Here is a 21,798-nt window from a genome sequence, read left to right on the forward strand (position 1 = left end):
GCCGAAGGGCTCAGCTACCCTCAGAGGGGGCCTATCCCACTATTTGCCGACCCTCAGTTATCTTTTCTAACGTAAATGCTGGTAGTCAGCAGATTCTATCCAGAGAATGGCGATGCCTATCTGTCGCCTGATACCAGAATACATCCCCGTTATTCATTATTTATGCACAATGTACATAGTAGATCCAATTTCCAAAGGACCTAATTATCTCTCAGCTCCGTTAGCATCGCCGACTGTTTGATGCATGGGTCCTTTTCCTACCATGCGATTTTCAGATGCATGGGAACACATTGCTTAGTGAACGAACAGCCCGAGGCCGAAAATCTGCGAGAAAAAAAGAAAGGAGTGTTTGTGGCTGTTTGAGCCAGCAAATATGAAATGTGTCGCAACATTTTACGTGCGAACGCACCTTGCACTAAACATACCTATATACGTCCCTCATGGCATAGGCGGCGCAGCGGGGGGAGGGGGCACCGGGGCACCGTGCCCCCCTTGATTTTGCCATTTTAACATTATCCCGATAGGCGTTGCATGGAAATGGAAATGGAAAGAATGAGACCAAAAGTCAGCAGTGCTCCCCCCCCCCCTTAATTGAAGATGTTCCGCCGCTACAGCCTCATGGCTACAAAATGAGAGAGAGAAAGAAAGAGAGAGAGAAAGAGAGAGAGAGAGAGAGAGAGAGAGAGAGAGAGAGAGAGAGAGAGAGAGAGAGAGAGAGAGAGAGGAGAGAGTTGGGGAACGAGGAGGAGAGGGAGGAAGATGGGGGAGAGAAAGAGAGAACCCACAGCGTATCACGAGTGAAGTCTACTGTTGATATTCATACTTCCGCTACCCTGCCAATGTGCCCATCGTTGCGTTTTCGCAACACCGCTGTCTTTCCGATGTGCCCTTCGTTGCGTTCCCGCAACGCGACCGTAGTCATATTTGAAAATAGTCACAAACCCTTTTTGTAGCATTATTTCTTAACAAAATGCATATCTACGCTATTGTAGGGACTCTGCAGAATATGTTTACACAATTTTCATTACGATATTATTAAGCACTTAGCCTACTTATCTTGGTTTTCGTGACGTCATCACTCACAAAACCTTCGACTTCCCTCTGGGAGCTCTAGGCAGTAACTTACCGGCCGCACAGACTTGTAACTGCGTAGTATCATGCGCACAACCATGCTACACACGCTGAAACTTGTCTCATCGGTTAGTCTCTTTTACACACTTCTCAAGCTTCGATCACGTCGACGCTTGCTTGCGTTGCGAAAACGCAACGAAGGGCGTAAATGGGTTAATGCATCATATTGCATATCATTCGACTCGGCTGATGAAGAAGAACACAACGACACCATTTTTGAAGCTCTAGCTTCATTGTCTGTCGCGTTATCTGCAAAAACGTAGTTTGACCCTAGTTGACCTTACTTGACATGACTGGCTTTGTCTATGATAACATGTTTATTTTCGAAATTTATCTTTGATCTAGGTGTAAACCAAACCTGCTCAGTACCTATTATCTCATGGAAACAGTGGTTTAGTGGCATTGCTCTCGGTTGGGGGTAAGCTTGGCCACTCGCCCGGGGTTACCCCAATGTGCTAATTTTTATTTTAGAACAGCGATATTCGAAAAAATGTCATACTTAAGCCAGCGTGCCTCGTCACCCCTCACTACAAACACTTAAACGGTCCTTACATAACATTCGTATAAATATTAGTACTGTATGGTATAACATTAACAGTGCAACATATCTCACTTTTTAGCTAAAAACCCTTGAAATATCATTTTTGCGCTATAACTTTAACAATATGCAATTTTTGTCACTCTTAACTTTTTTGCTGGCGTTACCTTAGCTGCCACGCTGAAAGGACAAACAGTTGAGCATTTTATTGTGAATAATTTAGCCGGAAACGGGGTGGCCGGGCTTCCCCCGCGCCCGGGCTTCCCCCGGCTTCCCCTAAAGGCACTGTTAGGTATAGTGTCAGCGGAACACACACCATTCTGAAAGAGGCCCACGCCGACGAAAAAGGATGATTGTGCTGAAAGGGCCCGCCCCCCCCCCCCCCCAGGGAAGGCTTCGAAGGCCCACGCCGAGTGAAGGGTTCGACAACTAACGAGATCTCGAAACATTACGATAGACCTGCTTGCTAAAATAAAAGGAATAAAGTTAATTGTGAGTTTGAGTTTTCGTGACCTGATGCGGGAAGGACCTGGCGCTGGACCCTCGGGAATCAGGGTGAAGGACCTAATCAAATCAATCTGGTCTATTCTGGAGCATCGTGGCACCCTCTGAAGTCGGCGTAGGTCCTTCAGAGGCTGGTTTTGAAGACAGATTTGAGGCCGTCACGCGGTGTGCGGCGCTCAGAGGCAGAGCCATGGGCCGTCTAAAACCACTGGTCTTTCGGGATTCTTGGTATCCACCAAGGTCTTTAGCCCAGGACACGACACCTCATTTCCATCCACATGTGCTTACTGTGGTTAGAACCTTACACACATAAATTTATTTGTGCTTAGTTGCTTATTGTTTTGTTTTCGTTTTTTGTCAAGTGATGGCTGACAAAATGTTGGTAGGGCTCAGGGAGCATTGGTAGAGCCTAAATAAACATTGGTAGGGCTCGGGCCCTACCAGGCCTATACAAAACGACACCCCTGCTCACATCACCTCATCTCACCCACTGTACCAGTTCCCATCACACCCACACTAGTTCCACCGGGCCAAATCCCACCAACCGTAACCTGACAACAGACAGGACATCCGGCCATGTCACGTGACTTGCGCCGTGCGCACCGCACACGGTCACGTGACGTCCATTTCCGCGACGCAGCGGCGCCGCACCGAATGGGGTCACGTGACAGAAGGGCTACACGCCCACCGTTTGCCGCTTGGCTGAGCTTGTCGCGTGAGGTTAGAGGCGGCCTGACGGCCAGCTCACGTGACCCGTAAATTGCCGCGGGGATCTATTGGACGTAAAATGATGCGTGCGATGGCTCTAAAATGAGATTCGAGGTCGTAAATTGTATCAGGGTGACGGAGCTCGTAAAATATTGCGGATACATTATTGGAACGTGGAGATCAATTTTGCCTGGTTTGCATACGGCTGTGTTTTATGTCGTAGTTAATTGCTTCGTGGATGTAACGGAAGCTTCAAGATGGTATCTGGGTTGTAAGTTTTCAGCTATGTTGGGCAATGGCCGGTGACGTCGGCTTTCCACTTTAGCTCTCATCCCATGGGGCTCGGCTGAATTTCTCAATTGTGGAATAGTCTAAAACGCCTCATACAGTGAAAGCCCTTGCTAAAAGGTATTATGTTAAATATTTTATCTGCATTTTTTGAAATAAAATAACCAGGATATCTATTTCATCAATTAACCTTCTCTTTCCAACTTCTCTGAAACTCAAAGTGGGCATAATGTAAGGCCAATGCTGACTTATCCTGATCTTTAAATATTTAGATAATTGCCCAATACTATTTTCACCACAATATTCCTTCTTCACAAGCCCTCTGATCTCGTGCTAAAGGACCGCTAAAAGCCCTACAGGACCAAGTCGGCTCTATGACGTCATTAAATCTGCAGGCGGCACGCAACTTTCAGAGAAAGGACGCTCTTATCGACCTCAATGTTCACGAACTGACGACGCTAAGCACGGTAGCCATGGCAACTAAGCTCGGCTCTAAGACTATAAGGTGCAATGTACATATTTCAGCTCATGCCCGCTTAGAATGGTTAAACACCCTGTCGAAGGGGGGTCCCCTCCCCTCCCTCCGACGTTTTTTATTTTCGCCATTGCTTGGAACGCGCTGTCCATAGAATCGCTAATAAATAACGTAACAAATAACATTGAAAACGGGCACATGTGGCAAATCGCATGTTCTAACACGTGAGCGTCGTAGATTAGATACCCTCCAGTCAAAAATCTAATTTTGAGCCACCGTCGAAACTGACGAAACTGACCTGTTATCGAATGTCTGTAGCCTCGGATCCGGTTTTCCCTGTTGGGACACTCTTCGTCCCTGGGACGGGCAAGCAGGCCCGCAAGTCCCGGAGGCTGGAAAACGCCCTAATCTTCCTCAACTTCCTCCAGACTGGGGACTCTAGGGTCTCCGAAGAGTTCCTCAGGACTCCTAGGAGCTCCCTCGGAATTCCAAAGGGCTTCCTCTGGGGTCCCAGAGGATTCTCCTTGGAGAACAAGGAGCCTCCTCCAGACTTTAGGAACTCCTCTGAACTCCCAGGAACGCCCCAGCCCGATAACAAGACTCTGTAGAGAAACTCCACCCAGGGAGGAGCGCACTATAACGCGTCCTCCCACCACCACATCCCCACCACCACTGCCAGCCCCCGCCGCCGCCGCCGCCGCCGCCGCCCCCGCCGCCGCCGACCCTCCCCCCTCCCCGTGACCCCTCCCCCATTCCCCATCCCCTAACGCCCCACCCGCGGCACCCGCTTCTACTGTATGAATGTACCGTCCTCTGCGCTATAGAAGTTCGCAGTGTGTGGGCTCTCATCACGAGAGATTGATGACGAGATATTGATTATTAGAATGCATTGGGAACTGCGAGAGAAGATATGGATTTATGGCCTCCATTTTGCATAAAGTAATACGATTATCAATATTTGGGGAAAAGGAGTGGACTAACTGCAGCCGAAAGTACTGACATGTTGGTGCCCGCTTTCTTGGAAGGTCAGGTCAGGTGGTTAACCCTCGCCCGCACATGCCAATTTCCCATCCCAGAACGCACATGGGGGGGGGGGGGTTGCCACCCCCCCCCCCCCCGCGCCATTTCGTTCCTGTTGGAGATAGAGCTTAGCAGTAAAGACCAAAAAGATTCTTTGGGAAGAGACGAATCCAATGATACCCAGTTTTACCTTCTCAGGTCAGTCATTGACCTTCCAGGTCAGGTCAAACTAAAAAATGTTGCTGTTTTGGGTCACCGTTGGATATCAAGTGTGCTGCTTATCAAATACCGATGACGATGCTGTTTTCTGGTGCCAAGCCAGCTAGAACCTCTTTGTCACACTACCCGACCATAATTTTGCTGCTGAGGTCATTTCAGGTCAAGTTAGGTCAAGGTCAATTATATGTGTTTGTATGTCTGTGTGTGTCTGTGTGTATACTGATGTGTGCACCGACTGTTTTTGGGTCCATATTACATGAAATCATGATCTGAGAAGCTTTTACCAAAAATGCAGTCAAAAAACTTCAAAAAAAGTAAATTCAGCTTGCCTAAAACGCAATTATCTTAGGTGACCTAGGTTGACCTTGACCCTGACCTTGACCCCTGTACATCGTCGAACAACATGTTCCATGATAGGTAGGAGGTAAGACTGGCAAAAAAGGCCGAAATCAGGGTGTCAAAAGCTCATAAGGCCCATTGCAAACGCAAGATGTTGAGAATTGGCCATTTGGGTCATGACATGACCTGAAAAACAAGGTCATATCTCCGAAACAAAAAATCACAGAAACTTGAAATTTTCAGTGGACATCAAGAAAGGATAGACGAGCAGCTATACGAAAAATCAGCCTTCTAGCTCTAAAAATGTTGAGTGCAGAGCAGAAAGACTGCCTGGGGGGGGGGGTGGCAACCACCACCCCCCCCCCCCCCATGTGCGGGCGAGGGTTAAGTAAGCTGAATGAAAGGAATACCAAATGAGGAACACCAAACGATATAGCCACAATGAGAAATGTGCGTGAGAACCACACTGGGGCCAGCGATGCGTGCAGTGGGAGGGGCCATGGGTAGGCGGGGAAGACGTGGTCGCATTTCTAGGGAGGTGACACTGTGGGAGGGGGGAGGCGGGGGAGACTGATACTGGGTGGCACGCGGCCAATATAGCCTGGCATGATTGTCCCGCCGGTAGGTAAGAACAAAAGATAGCCACGGCTGACGATATATGGGAGCTGATTTAGGGGAACCGCCAGGAATGAGCGTTATGGTGTGACTGTAAAAACAAGGCTTTGCGTGACAGCTAACAATGTTCGAAAGAGAATATAGGTTATGTGCGCACCTACCTACTGATAAAATGAGAAGCAGAGAAATGAAAAAATAACAAAAAGCGTTTTCGTTTTTATGCACATCGTTATCATAAAACTATATAAAAAATGCCTACGTAAATTTCTAGGTATGCCAAATTACGAGCATTATGACACTTGTCATTATAATCTCAAAACATCATGCGCCATACACCTTCAGGAAATGTGCTCATTGGAACCGAACGCTATCACCAAAAGATAAATGTGCAAACAAAATGAAAACCACGAACCGTTCAATTTGTGAATTGGAATAGTCATCGTGATTAGGTAGGTCGACCTCATGAAAAGGTGTCATGATCTTTTTTTTGGAATTAACACAAAAGAGGTGAATGGCGGCCACCAGTCCTTTGTAGTTAGTGATAGGCAGAATATAAAGTAATTGTCGCTGTAATTTGTCATGAAGATCATTTCCTGTCATATGATGAGTGGAAGGTGATGACACGTTTATGGTTAGATGAGCACGCTACTTTTTGTTTTAAAAGGTGCCAACACTGAAAAGAGTTTGTTGCGATATATTCGAATCAGAGCAGCTCATACTGCAACCCAGATTGAAAATGTTAGCGTATTTTGTTAAAGTAAGGCAAAATCGCTAGGCTCTACAGCGTTCTTATCTTGTAATAATACATAGGTTAAGGTGCACATGACTTTTGGAAGGAACATGCGTTAAAAAAAAGATTGAGTTATGAGGTGGGGATAAATCCATGAAGAAACCAAAAGAGATATATTTGATTATGGAGACCAGCAGACCATTGTGCTTTGATGCAATAATTCATATCAAGAACACTGAATTATCATAGAAGGTTATTGATATAAAAGAACGCTTTAGTCATAGATAGCGGATGCATTATATCAGGCACATTTATGCGATGTTATTTGCGATAGAAGGGTCAGAGATATTTGAATGAACATCACATTTTACCTCTAGTCCTATATCGCACCCTCACGGCATCTGAAAAGACGACACAAATAAAATTATCACATGAATCTTACAAGACAATAAACCCGCATTGTGCGTGACTATCGTACAAAACCAAACATGCGAACGAAACTATGGACAAATAATGTAAACGACCAACGTACTATAACTATCGAGTAATAACTAATCTCCGACAACGTAATTGAGGACGTTTATGGTTCAGGTTTTTATCATATCTTTTCACAGCGCTTGAGGAAAACGACTCAAGGGAAGACGGGCAAAGGAAGAATAACCCAACGGAACACAAAATGTTTTGATAAATGAAATATTTAATGAAAAATGATCCACTATTGTAGTGGTTAAACGCCCCAAAATCTTTATGAACACAAGAGTTTCACACACAAAATCCATCAACTCCCGTGGCATCAGTTTCCTGCCCCCGCCACCAGAGGCGCTCTAATCGACCTTGAACTCGCTCCATTGAAGAGCGACACACCACACAGGACAATGCACGACCCCTCCCACCCCCACAGTCATACGGTGACACGCGCGTGCAGGGGTGTGGGTGGGGCGTCACACGCTATGGCAGAGGCGCGCCCAGGGAGCTGAGCAGGGTCGGTCAGATCAGGGTCGGCAGATTGTCAGGTTTGTGGGATAAGTAGAAATATGGGTAGATACTAGGCATAAATGGGGTATACGAGTATAAGATTGATTCTGGAAACGGATTACAAAAAGGGTACCTGAGTATCATAGCCAAAATAGGTATCAAATAACCCAGTTTTCAAATTAAAGCTATACCTAATTAACATGTTTCTAACACCAGTTTTCTCACGCCAGCTGGTTGACTTATGAATGTGGCAATACATCCAAAATTACTCACATGCGGAGAACCCCTAAAAGTCAACGGCTTTTACTCTGTCCCATCTGGCCTGTCGTGACATAAATGCATCCAAAACAGCCTGGGTTCCTGAGTTCATACCATTTGGTCTATAGAGGACCCATTTTATTCACACTTTTTATCGCGCGTTTAGATCGGAACACCTGGGGCGCATGATAAAAGCTGTAACATGATTGGCTAAGGCCACCAATGTCACAGCCCTGATTGGTTGACGCTATTCGTCCGCTGATTGGCTGAGATTTGGTGACGTCACAATTGTGTGGGTGTGTGCGCTGTTTTTGTAGTGCAAAGGGTGGGGCGAAGATCTGTCAAGATATGAAGCGGCCAAGTGTGAAATAGCACCCCTTGTGGTCTTTTACATTTGCGAATGAAAAAAGAATACGACGTTTGTATACAAGCCTGTTCTGCAATTCCCCAGCGCTGCGAAAATAATGTGGCATTGAATGCAATAAACCACACAGGCCACAAGTAACATATAAATGCATGGCATCAAACACCGCGAAAAATAAATGACACACCTTTGTATCACTAACTCACTAACAGGTCTGCTACGGTGCTACTATACCAGAAGTAAGTGCCCCAGTGATCAGTTATGACAGTCTCACCTGGTTTAGTACGGTGTAAACTCTCGTACATTAGACGGTACCACTCTGGCTGGTGCTCCTCCTTCACAGCCTGGGGGCATAATAAATGTCAAACTGAGGTCACTTTGAGGTCGCTGACTGACTATCACAAGGGACACCTGACTGTAAAACGGTTCAGTTAGACAGGTGGTGATCAAATAAACAAATTTAATCCAGTTACGCCATTGGATATACGATACGTCTAAATAAAAAAGTGGAAAAAGATTTCCCAGAGCAATACATAAGCGTCCACCCAAAGTACGCAGAACCTCAACATATCGCTTTTACGATATCCAAAAATATTTTGGAGCCACTCCAATGCCCTGCTGTCAAACTCATCCATCCTGACCCATTTGGTAGCCACTAAGAAGCCCCTGAGAAGCCACTGAGAAGCCCCTGAGAAGCCCCTGAGAAGCCCCCCACCTTCCAACCATTCTCACCGACTTGTACGCCACTGAGCCTATCACGCACTCATTGCCACCGATGTAAAGGTCACTTCACTAGATCCACTAGCTGTCCCTCCCACCCCGCAAAAAAAAAAATACAACCCCCGCCATGCTCACCGATTTGAGGGCCACAGGCATACCCTGCTGGGTCCTCGGTCCGACCCCATGGATCGGCCGGGGAGACAGGTCGGCGAATTTCCTAGTCTGACCCTCCTCAGTTTGGGTTTCGTATTCGCGTTTTATCGTGTAGACTGAAATAAACAGAGTGGGTGTTAGAAGGGCTTGTAGGTGTGCGAAGGCGTATGATTTTGCCTGAAAGACAGTAAACACATGACAATATGATATGTGGTAATGCTGATAGCCTGCCAAAGAAAATTTCAACGATGGGTGTTTTCGTTATTCCAGTAACTCGCACATTGCTATGTGGCGCACCTGCGTTCAACAAGTGTCTGGGCCGTTCATTCATTCATTCATTCATTCGTACATTATCTTGCATTTGCGGCGCGAATCAAATGTGATTTCACCAAACAAATAAAATCAGCCTACAAAGCATATAATTTGTTTAATGAATCTTGCAGCGATCAACAAAATATGCAAAAGCCAAAAGGAGGTCCACACTAACGCAATTGTTAAAGACAAACGAACAAAAAACCAATAGCGAGGTAAAAAAGCGACCAAAAAACCAACAATTAAAGTATTAAGGCCAGATTTCAAAAAAACAGATAGATCAATAGAGCAATTATGTCTTGGCGAGTTCAGAAGCCAAACAATCCGAAATCGAAGAAACAGCTGACTGAAGACGGCGTTGCCCCAGGATAAAAAGTCAACCCGAAGATGTTATACAAAAATTGCAATCAGAAAATGGTTAATATTCAATTAGAAATGCGCTCAAAAGACAAATTAACCATCAAGGTCACACATCTTACCCGACTTTGGCAACAGTTTTCCTGTAATGGGTTTGGATGGTCAAACATTTATCGAGCTGACGATACGGACAATAAGGCAGCTCCAATAAGACAATCGTACTTTTCAGGTGAATATTCATCTATGAGTCCATGGGTGATACTACCGCGCACACTGCACGGTGGAGGTATGTTCTAATGAACTATATACAGTTTGCAATAAGTGTTGTGTAACTAAATCTCGAGAGGCTAACTAGTGAATATTATTTACACATGCATGTCAACAGAGCTATGAATCTTTTGTGGTGGATATCAACTAGTCCTCAAAGCACATTTATGGCACAATTGAAATATATTTACGACATGCAAACATGTTTATCTATTTTGCATCTAGAATAATGACACTGGGTACATGCCACAAGACAAGCGATCGATACCAGGCTGTTCAGTGTCCATCGCATCCCTAAACATGACTGGATACTACCAGAATACGGAGCTGCAACTTACGTTTATCGTTGGGTCCGGCGAGGGGCGGTGTGTCATCTAGAGGTACAAATTTGGCACCTCTAATAGGCTGAATTGGACGTCCGACCTGGGCAAGGGGACAACAGAGGTTAGAATTGACAGAATCGACCATGGAAACCGCGACTGGGGGTGCGTTAGGGGGACTGGAGATGTTTGACCATGTTTTCATAGCGACACCAGAATCAAAAGTACTATCGGTGAAACATAACTGTTGCGAAAATATCGTAAGCAAGTTATGATCGTTCGCTTAAAAAAAATGGGATATAGGTAAACCTACCTACCTAGTGAAATAAGCACTGACATTTGGGGCATTCCACGACAAATCGACCAAAAAAATCGCGAAATAACACCCTACCTCTCCAATTTTAATGAAATTTCGGCTATGTGGTTATCTAGCCCGGCGATTCGTTTTGTGACATTTTCAATCACATCCGTCGAATACTTTGGGAGATATTGCCCCAGGCAACTTAATGACTAGCATAAAAACTATAAATTTCATCCGCGGATATTTCGCTAAATACTCATAAGATTCATATAAAACTGCATATCCCCACAATTGGAATTAAACAAAGATTTTTGTGATATCAATTATTTTGGAAATTTTTCGATTTTTAATTTTTTTACATATAATCTATTTGTAAAAATCAAATTTTGAGAATGTGGCCATCTTTTTTTGCAATTTATTTTTGCAGTAAAAGTCTTCTCAACGCATTGCCATTGAATGATGAAAATATTAAAAAGGTGTTTTTCCTCTTAAGGTCGCTATACAACATTGAATTTCGTCGTACAGTGGAAACAATAACAATAACTGTCAACTGGTCCGAACTGAGAACGGTCAAATGTGATCGAGAGCTCATTGCAACTCTGTTAATTTTTTCTAAAGAGACTTAGGACACCTACGCAAGCTAAGCTGGGTCCCAAATAGTCAAAGACGTCATAATGACGTATTGTTCTCAAGAGAGCGAGGTTAAACCGCATGTGGCCGTAGGAGCGAGTACTATCCGCCTCTGACGGTTTTCTCATCACTGCTAGGGACGCAATGGCGATAGAGCGCTGAAAGTTATTATAACTTATCTTCGATTTAGCTTGTGACACCAAACGAACTTTATATAGGGTCACTTCACTGAACTATTACGTCAAATAAGTAAGTCTATGTAATGTTAAAAATGTCGCAATAGCGAAACGCCCTCATTGTCAACAATTATTTACGAGGAGAATGTACTTCACGCATTCTTTGCAAGGTCCGATGTTTCAGTTTTGCTCCTGGACCTTGCGTGACGACCTAAAAACGCAACGTCATTTGTGACGTCACTAAGGCTGTTTGATGGGATAATTTTTCGTCAATTGATTCCAAACAAAATGAGGGCATTGAGGGAAGGGTCATCAATGTAGGTACTCAGAATCATCTGAATCGACCAGATTCGTAACCTGAACGACTTCGTTCTGACCTTGACCTGAAGTAAGCACGTTAAGCTGAGCTTTCCAAAATATCAGCACACCATTCTACCCGGCGGAGCATCATAAACACGATGGTGCCAGATAAGTGTCAGGTACTGAAATGACGGTGCTGCGACCATTTGGGGATTTATTGACAGAAAATTAATCCCTGGTTCAGGGCATTTGACCTGACCACAGAGGTCACCAGTTGACCGTAATGATATAACTGTATTTGGAAGAGGTCAGCTTAAGGTGTTTTCCTCAGGTCGAAGTCACATCAAAACCGCTGAGGGCAAGATGAGCTGGTCAAATGAGGCCATGTATCAGCCGTTTTCATGGCGGATGTCAGACGAATCTAGCCATATCTGTTTTACTGTAGCTATTTTCATAACGTAATTTTGTTCAAATGTTTGATTTAAAAGGAACGTCTGATAATATGATAAATAAGGTCAATAAGCAACTAGTGCAACCCAAGCTAAAGCAATTAAGAATCAACTATGAACCAAATTTGACCAAATCGCATCAACTATCAGTAAATGTGTGTTAGATACTTGTCGTGAAAGCAGCTATTTTAGGTATATGATTAGGTTCAGTAGGGTTCCGTGAGTTCACGCACTGGTGGCTTATTCGACTCGCGAGATTAATTCCAATCAAGGTTATTGACAAAAAGAAAAACGATGACCTAAAACGACCATACAAAGTACTAGCATAGGTATACGACGTCATGGAAGGTCCCGAAGAATCGCCCTCTGCAAAGTGTATGAAATCACGATTACAGGTGTTTGATAATTGATGACAGGCTTCGTTCGTTTCCGGCATCAAAATAATAGTTTCAATGTTTCAATATTTCCCATTGACTTGTAATAGTGAAGTCACGTGGCCAGCTTGACCTCGGGTGAAAGTTAGGAAAGTTGGAGGAATTGATGTGAAATCTCAAGAACCGTTACTATATGCCGTTACTTAAGTTTCATCCCCTGCAAAAGGCTCACTGAGGGCGCTGTAAAGCTGCAACTTTTTGCATCGTTCCAAGATTTATTTGTGCTGTCATAGGTCAGTAAGCTGACCTCAGCCTCAAAATTCTGTTGGCGTAAAAAAAATCCGGCTTAAGTCAATGCTCAGGTAGATAGGAAGGTATGTCAATTTCAGCTCTCCAGCCTTACAGCGTTGCAAACGATCTCGAGAAAACCGTTGGGGCTGCACATCAAACCTTCGGCCAGGTGGAAATAAAAATGCTATGGAAGTGAATGTTAGTGAAACATGGAGCATCCCAAGCCACTTAATACCTTGAAATACATTAATCCAAAACGTTTGAGATGCTTCCAGTTCCAAGAAAACAGAATACAATCCCGGCCAGTTTTCACGTCGGTACTTGTAATTTTGTTACCTGCACCCTCTCTGACCTGGTCACGACCCAGGCAATTGCAATGAATTGCTTCCAAATGCCGCACTTTTGTCTGCATATATTTTGTGTGTGGCATATTCAATAAGCAAACTCACTGAAAGCCCATTATTACATGGACAGAGCGAACTTCATGCGATTACTAGGGTGAGCCTTCTCCTCATTTGACCCTAACACAGCCTCGGCTGTTATGAGCGTTTACACGCCGATGACTCAAAAAGTTACCGGTCGATTTTCTTTTTTCTTTCACTATACGAGAGAATATACATTTGTGAGTATGTATGGTGAATTTCTAGTTAATCCAACAATAAATATGGCAGTTGGAAGCCTGCTAAGGGTAAGATGTCGCCCGCTGAAGCGGGATCGGCCGACGCGAGAAACGCGGCAATCACAATTTTGTGTTTACACACTCATAACTCAAGTTGTTACGGACCGATTTTCAAAATTATTGAACCATAGGATTGCCTGTACATTTCTCAGTCTTCTCACAAAATTTGACGTCAATCGAATATAATCAGCGGTATGGAGCGCGATGTAAAGACGGAACCGTCCCGCCCCGGCACAGTCTACAATTCAGGCGGCGCGTAACGGCTAGCGCCGGCCGCCGCGCCGCCGCGGCGGCAGGATGTTTGACTTTACACCGCTATCACTAGAAAAGTTGTGATCCAATTTTCTTATTTCTTGCACGAGGAGATCCGCAGTTCAATTTTGAACAGGTAGCCAAAATTTCACATTAATATTATGTTTGCGGCGCGAGTTATTGGCGAAAAACAGGAGGGGTGGGCGAAATCCCCCTTCCACTGCGCGTGTTAATATTGCCGTAAATAAAAAATTATATAAAAAGTTAAAGGCAAAACACCTCTCCAAATTTTTGTACATCTAATTTTCATATCCAGAGGCATCTTTTGGCATAATCTTTTTGGCAAAAATTTAATGGCCACATTTTGAAAATAAAAAATAAACAATGTATTAATTAAAAAAATGTTGAGATTTTGAAAATTTTCAAAATATTTTGATTGATTATTTTTCTTCAGTCAATGAGGATTTCAATGATATACATATTAATGTAAGTTACAGGCCATATCTTTATATAATGTGAGTCAAAAAGAGGGTTACTCTGAGCATTTTGAAAAATGCCACTGGCAATAACTCGTAAACTGTTTGTAGTATAACGCTGAAAATAGGAGATTGAGAATCTACGGTACAGATAACCCCCTAGACGCAATTTCATCAAAATCTGAGAGGTAGGGTGTTATGGCTTGGTCGATCTGTCGTGGAACGCCCCATTTGTGGGTTTTCTTTTATTGTTTTTTTTTTCGGTCAGAAATTTAAAGCCTCACAATATCCTTGGTATTTTCCAGTCATGAAATACAAATGCATATAACAAATAGATTGATTGATTGTTGAGTAGGTGCTTCGGTCCGCGTGGACCATTTCGCACCATAATAAGTTACCTATTTAAGATGGGAACGTGAAGATAGTTATTTCTAGAGGCTGTCGAGGAGGTCTATTGTGGAGAGAAAAGAGAAAAGAAGCTTGAGCAAAGCGGAATGTTCGTCTCCTAAAATAACAGACATTGTCATTGGCACGCCTTGTGCCCGACAGTAGTCTTCCATTGGTTTACTTTTTCTAGCGTGATTTAAACAGTGTAAGACAATGTGTTCGATGGTGAGTGTTGTCCTGCATCGTAAACATACAGGTCTTGGTTGTCGAGAAAAAATGAATGCATGAGTGAGATATGTATGACCTATGCGCAACCTTGTCAAGACCTTTTCTTCTCTTCGGGACGGACGAGTTGATGATTCCCAGTGAGCTATAAGTGGTTTAATGCGATGAAGGTGTGTACCTGGACCATCCGTGTCCCAGATGCGCTGCCAAAGTTGATGACAATGACGTTTTATTGAAGACTGAATACTACTAATATCAATGGAAGTTTCAGTTACGATAGGGAGATCCAGAGATTGCTTAGCATATCTATCTGCTTCCTCATTTCCGTGGATACCACAGTGGCCTGGTACCCATAAGAAATGTAGTTGTACCCCTTTTTTCCTTAATGCTTCATGAAGGTTTAGAATGTTGATTTTGATGTGCTGGGTCAATTCTGGATTTTTCAAGTATTGAATGACAGATTTTGAATCGGTGCAAATGCATGCATGCTGAATACTGTTTTGCTCAATGAGTTTAAGTGCATGCAAAACCGCATGCATTTCCGCCGCGAATACTGATGACTCATCAGGTAGCCTCAGCTTTGCATGTGGGAGGCCTGGAGAATAAATGCCAAAGCCTACCTTATTGTTTTGTTTCGATCCATCCGTATACAGAAAATGGAAGCGCGAGTGTGTGCTGCTCGGAATTTCATAAACGTTTGCTGTATTTCAGTCGGAGAGTATGAGTCCTTTTTCTCGGTGATCAAAAACGAAATAACTAATGGTTGCATCATCCATGGCGCCACTCCCAAGGGCGGTAGTGGAGTAACTTCAGGTAAGTTATATTCTATATCTTGCTGGTATTTTGTAACTCTGGAAGCGATTGTGAGGCCAGTTCTTCGTTCACATCTCCCAATGTAGCTAAAGTGTAACCGAGGAAGAATCGATATTGCTTGGTAAGCTGCGTGAGATGGGAACTGTTTTATTTTTGTATAATATCGTAAGTTCAAGTTTATTCGTCTAATATGCAGGGGAGGTATATTCGCCTCCACCTGTAGGGACAGTATTGGCGATGTCCTCATGGCACCCAAAGCTAGACGAATAAAGTTGTTTTGTATGACCTCTAGCTTCTGTAAGGAGCAACGGCTTCCTCCAGAATACATAACTGATCCATATTCTATTACTGGTAATACTATGCTTCGGTATAATCGGAGTAAAGTTGAACGATCAGCACCAGCTGGAGTACTTGTGAGGCATCGGAAAAGGTTCAGTCTTCTTTTGCATTTTGTTTGTACATGTTTGATGTGCCTATTCATTGTTAACTGGGAGTCCAAAACGACCCCCAGAAACTTGAAACTTGAAACCCGTGGAATATCGGAACCATGTAATTCTGGAAGCTTCAAGGGTGAAATCCTGGTGTTTCTGGAAAAAATCATAAGTGCCGATTTCGCTGCCGAAAATTCTAAGCCGTATGTTTCTGACCACCTTTCTACTTTAAGCAGAGCGAATTGCAAGCGTTGAATACCATAATCATAATCAGAGTCGGTACACCAAAGTGCGCTGTCATCCGCAAACAAAGAGAAGGAAATGCCGTCTGGGATGTTGCTGAACAAATCATTAATCATAATATTGAATAGAATTGGAGAGAGGCAGCTACCCTGAGGAAGGCCATTCTGTGTCTCGTGAACATTTGAAAAAATAGAGCGAATCTTCAAGCGGAAACGTCTGGTTCCAGACAGAAAGTTGTAGAGATAGAATGCCATATGTCCTCTGATGCCAAGTTGTGCTATTTTGTGTATTAATGCAGGCTTATGGACCATATCAAAAGCGTTTTTGATGTCCAAAAAAAATTGCTAAAGTGTGATGTTTCTTTTTGTATCCTTTCCTTATGTCACTTTCAAGGCGAACTATGTGGTCAATCGCAGAATGATTGTTTCGGAAACCACATTGAAACTTGGAAAGCATATCCTGTTGTTGACTTATAAATGAAAGACGTGATGCAACCATCCTTTCAAGCAGTTTTCCTAAACAACTTGACATTGCGATAGGTCGATAACTTTTCGGGTCGTATCGGGCTTTACCAGGTTTCAATAATGCTACTACTATGCTTTCTTTCCAATCTTCAGGAAAAAGATGTCCGCTGAAGAGCTCGTTGAATGTTTGTAGAATTAAGTGCTTGGAGTGATCTGAAATATGGCGAAAGAAGGAATAATGCAGTTTGTCTGGTCCTGTTGATGTGTTACCAGAAGAGTTTATGGCCTTGTTAAATTCTTGCATCGTGAAAGGAACGTTGTAGTCTTCACTGTTATCAGAGAGAAAAACATTGTGATCGAATACAAATTGCTGATGGGCAGTGTCGATAAACCCGGGACGATATCTTGCGTTGGAGCTTGTGTGGGAGATTGTCTCAGCCAGACAGTTCGCGACGTCGTTCGGCTCGCTCACTGTTTCCCCAGTTCCTGGGAGCTTCAGAATAGGGAAGGTTGCGCTCACACGTTTCCCTGACAACCGTCGAACTAAATCCCAAATCTTAGAAAGTGGTGTTGAAGAAGTGAAAGATGATAAGAAATGTTGCCAGGATTGACGCTTAGCCGTTCTTATAGTACGTTGTGCATTTGCACGTTCTCTATTTCGGATGATTAATGCGTTATCTGTACGGTGTCGTAAATATGCTCGAAAAGCTCGCTTTCTCTTTGCCACAGCTTGTCGGACAGCAGGAGTCCACCATGGTACCGGGTTGGCTTTCCGGCATGGCTTGGTTAATGGGATACAGCGGTTTGCCACTGAGATAATTGTTTCAGTAATGTAAGAAATATTGTCTACTGGATGATCTAGGTGTTCATTGAGCTCAAGTTCACACAACTCAGTAAACTTGATCCAATCCGCCTTATTTAGATTCCACCTAGGTGAAAAAGAAGAGACCCCGGCGACTGGAAAATTAAAACGAAGAGAAATCGGATAATGGTCGCTGTCGTGGATGTCGCCGTCTACCGACCACTGGAACCAAGTGGCTAAGCATGGAGAAGAAATAGATAAGTCGATGGAAGACTCAGTATTATGTGACAAATTGAAATGTGTGGGCTGGTTAAGATTAAGTGTCACCAGCCTATGAATGTCAAGAAAGTCTTCGATTATTTTGCCTCTACCATCCAACAGTTGTTCATCCCACCAAGCTGGACTGTGGGCGTTAACCCGCGCCCTGCTGGGGGGGGGTGTTTGAACATCCCCCCTTGTGGTTTTTCGCGAATATCTCAAAAACGGCGGCGCGGAGCGCCGCCGTTTTTGGTACACCTTATCATACATCAATTTTACACATGTTGTGAAAATTTCAGACCAAGGTCATTCAAGGTCAGGTCACCAGGTCACTTGAAGTGACCTCACCTCATAAAAAGTTTCAATGTCTGTCATAGCTACACCGAGTGACCGATCGCTTTGAAACTTTCAGCGATTGCTAAGAGCAATAGCATGTACAAAATGTATATCTCAGAATTTTGATATCGATGACCTAAGGTCAGGTCAATTTTGCGACCTCCCCATTATAAGTCAATGGGAGAAAATTGAAATGCGCCTCCTTTGGACAACAGACATTATAAACACTCCCAAACACTGAATTACAAGTGGTTTAGACACACTGAACATGAAAATGGTGTCCGTGACCCCTGTTTATGCCCTGAGGTCATCTTAGGTCACGAATGGTATCTAACAGTTTTTCGCAAATAACTTTTGATAGAGGCATGCTAGAGCGATGAAAACGCCTTAGATGTGTTCAGCTCGACGATACGGATCGACTGATATGCAACATGACCCTTTCCGGTCAGGTCATGACCTTGACCTGAGGTCAAATTTTCAAGTTGACCTTTCAAGGTCAAGTTATAGTTCATTCGATGCGTCTTGACGAGAGGAACACGATGCCGGTAAAAGTAAGCTCGTACAAGGCTTATGTCAAAAGTTATTGCAGAAAAACAGTTTTCGAAAAAATCGGCTATTTTTGCAGTTTTTGCCCCCTGCAGGCAAAACCGTTGACGTTAGGTCAAATCTGAGAGAATTACTCAGAAAGGGCGTTAATAGGGCTATCGAATGCGCTTTTCCGCGGCGCTGTAGCTCTATTGGCTCCCGAGTTATGCGTTGGCTTCTTGGAAATTGTCGACATTCGACCTGCAAATCGGCGAAATTTTGCCTTCAATGACCTCTGGTGACCTGACCTTTGACCTGACCAAAAAATTGACCGAAGTGATTTCCTCATTATTTTTGACGCTCTTTCGAACGCCGCCTTCCGCGTATCGCTACGTGGCCCAGGAGCCGAGTTAGAAGGGGGGGTGTTCAAACACCCCCCCCCCCCCAGCAGGGCGTGGAAATCCAGGACCCCCAGCCGGGCGCGGGTTAAAGTCACCGAGAAGAAGAAATGGATGTTCGAATTGCTGAACAAGATGGTTGAGCTGCCGAAGGAGTTCGGAGTTATCGAAATCCGGAGGAATGTAAATACTGCATACGTCTACGTCCCTGCCATTCATATACATCGTACATGCGACGGCTTGTAATTCTGTTTGGATATCAAGTAAACTATGTGTGTAATCATTTTGTATGTAAAGCGCCACACCACCGTGTCGGCGCTCTCCGTAGAGCTCATCGTGTCTGTATAATGTGTAATTAGAAAGTTGAAAATTATACTGGTCGGTTGGTAAAAACCAAGTTTCTTGGAGAGCAATCAGTACCGGAGTAAGTACCGAGAAGAAGTTTTTTATTTCGGCCCACTTAGAAAGCAGGCCACGACAATTCCATTGCAGCATGGTGTGCGGATTCATGATTGTGGACGCGAAGATCTTCCACGGCTGGGCGAGGCCCAGCTCGACGCGCGGTTACGCCCCATCGCCACCCGAATCGGTGGTCGTGGCTGGCGATCTTTAGACTGTTCATCCGTGTGATGGGAGGGTTTTGGGCGAGCGCCACTCGACCTCTGGACTTTTATCCAGCCAGTGGAGCGGCTTGCTCCAACAGACTTCGGCTTCTGCGCAATCTCGGGAGAGACAGCTGGCTGGGAGTCGGGAGGGGACGGCATCTGTTCATCAGGGATTTCAGACGTCTGAGTCGTGCTCGTGGTGGCGATCGGTTCGGGGCTCAGAGGCCGCAGCAGCTCCAGAGGAGGTAGCGCGGCGATCGGCTCAGTCTGTGTGCTGGAAGAGGTTGTCTGGGTGCTGGCAGCCTTAGCGTAAGACCTACCGGGTGTTGGTGTTGTGGTTTGGGCTTCCACGCGACGGCGGGCCTCGGGGTAAGAGATGTCAGCTTTGGCTTTGAGTTCACAGATGCTTTTTTCTTTTTTCCAGGTCGGGCACTGAGAGGATGAGACGGTGTGGTCTGGGCTTCCGCAGTTGAGGCACGAGACAGGGGAAGTGCAGGGAGAACCCTCGTGAGGAGCCTCACCACACTTGGGGCAGCGAGCAGTCTGCCGGCAGGAGGAGCTACCGTGTCCAAAGCGTTGGCATTTGTAGCAGCGAAGCGGGTTCGGGACGAAAACTCGGATATCCTTTTTCAGCCAGCCAATCACGATACTTTCCGGCAGAGTGGTGAAGTCGAAAGTGAGGACTAACAGACTCGTGTCACGCCGTTGGCCATCACGGAACGTGGTCAGTCGTCGGATGTGGGTCACCCCGTCCCCTCTAAGTTCGGCCAGGATCTCGTCTTCGGTCATATGGCGGAGTTCGGGAGCGAAAATAGTTCCTTTGCAAGAGTTCCGAGCGTGATGGAGCGAAACGGTGACCTTCTTGCCGCAGAAAGTTGTAGTCTTCAGGAGTGCCTTGGTGTGTTTGCGTGAGTTCGTTTTAATGATCAGAGTACCGTTCGCCGGTGCCTCGATGTCTACATCGCATGGACCGCATATGGCGTCTACCTGTTTTTGTGGCCAGAACACGTTGATCTTCCGGAAGGAAACTTCACTATCGCAAGGCTTAACGACCAGGTAAGAACCGTTCGAAGCTAAGTAAGGCTCGTCAGAAGAGCGATCAGCGGTGGCACAGGCAGGTGAGTAATCAAAGTTCGTGCGCGGGTCAGAGCTCCGGGAGTGGTCGTTGGACGGGCGAGGGTCAGAGATCCGGGCGTGGTCGGCAGACAAGCGAGGGTCGGAGTCCAGGGCGGGGTCAGAGGTCGAGCAAAGGTCAGAGGTCCGGGCGTGGTCGGAGGACGAGCGAGGGTCAGTACCGGGTAGGGCAGCCGAGGGGTGGGTGGAGGAGGGAGGGGTAACGGTTGGGCGGGAGTCGGTTTCCATGGAGGCAGGAGCAGGGTCAGGAGAGGGATTCGAGACGGGAGGAGAGTCGGTGTCAGAGTCGGAACAGGAATCAGAAAGCGGGCGCTGACGGCGCCGCTTCCCCATGATGGGGCAAACGGAAGTTGGGTGTAGGCAGTGAAGGGTCAAGGATGGGAACAGTTGGTATCAACGGGGAAGATAGGAGTGCGTGCGCGAGGAGAGAGCTCAAACAGTACCCGTGAAATGCCAGCAAAATGCTAACGATCACCTTAGCCTGTGATAACAAATAAATTTGTTTTCCCACTTTATCCCTGTTTCATCGCACCTGTGATCCCGGTCCAGCCTGTCCTCGCGGTGGCGCCGCCGGGCGGACGCCGTCAAACTCGTAGTTGCCGTTATTGCCGGCAGGTGTCAGGATAGGCGGCTCGGACGACGTCCAGGCGAAGGTCTCGGATGGAGATGTTTCCGGTTTTGGAGCCTGAGAGGAAAAAAACACAGGGTAACCGGTAAAGCAGCAGCTCGTTGCAGAATGCATTCGAAGTAATGATGATGTAGCACTGGGATATTTCATGCAGCATGCTCCTCATCCCTCGCTCCAGCTCCGATGAGCAAAAGAGATGAAGAGCATGATTTGTGAAGGGCCGCGCAACTTTCAAGTCCATCATTGCAAGCTAAGCTCGATCGTGTAAAATGCAAATTCGAAAACAATAGACTAAAACAGTCGCAAGAATGAATGGTTATATTTGTAA

General features: G+C 45.2%; 1 protein-coding gene across 25 annotated transcripts in view; it reads right to left on the minus strand.

The window, feature by feature from the left end:
- Positions 1-21,798, minus strand: part of LOC122367622 — a 100,798-nt gene that overhangs the window by 51,856 nt on the left and 27,144 nt on the right. For 8 of the 25 annotated variants that reach the window (XM_043340902.1, XM_043340917.1, XM_043340901.1 and 5 more), the window contains exons 11-14: positions 21,375-21,527; positions 10,312-10,396; positions 9,020-9,153; positions 8,439-8,508 (exon numbers count right to left, since the gene is read on the minus strand). In XM_043340902.1, the coding sequence (XP_043196837.1) occupies positions 8,439-8,508; positions 9,020-9,153; positions 10,312-10,396; positions 21,375-21,527 (442 nt within the window). Of the gene's footprint in view, positions 1-6,938; positions 6,969-8,438; positions 8,509-9,019; positions 9,154-9,828; positions 9,850-10,311; positions 10,397-21,374; positions 21,528-21,798 lie in introns of all 25 variants that reach the window. The other 17 variants (XM_043340897.1, XM_043340912.1, XM_043340896.1 and 14 more) reach the window with 3 other exon arrangements.

The sequence above is a fragment of the Amphibalanus amphitrite genome, unplaced genomic scaffold, assembly GCF_019059575.1.
Source record: "Amphibalanus amphitrite isolate SeventyFive unplaced genomic scaffold, NRLGWU_Aamphi_draft 000883F_arrow, whole genome shotgun sequence".
NCBI lineage: Eukaryota > Metazoa > Arthropoda > Thecostraca > Balanomorpha > Balanidae > Amphibalanus > Amphibalanus amphitrite.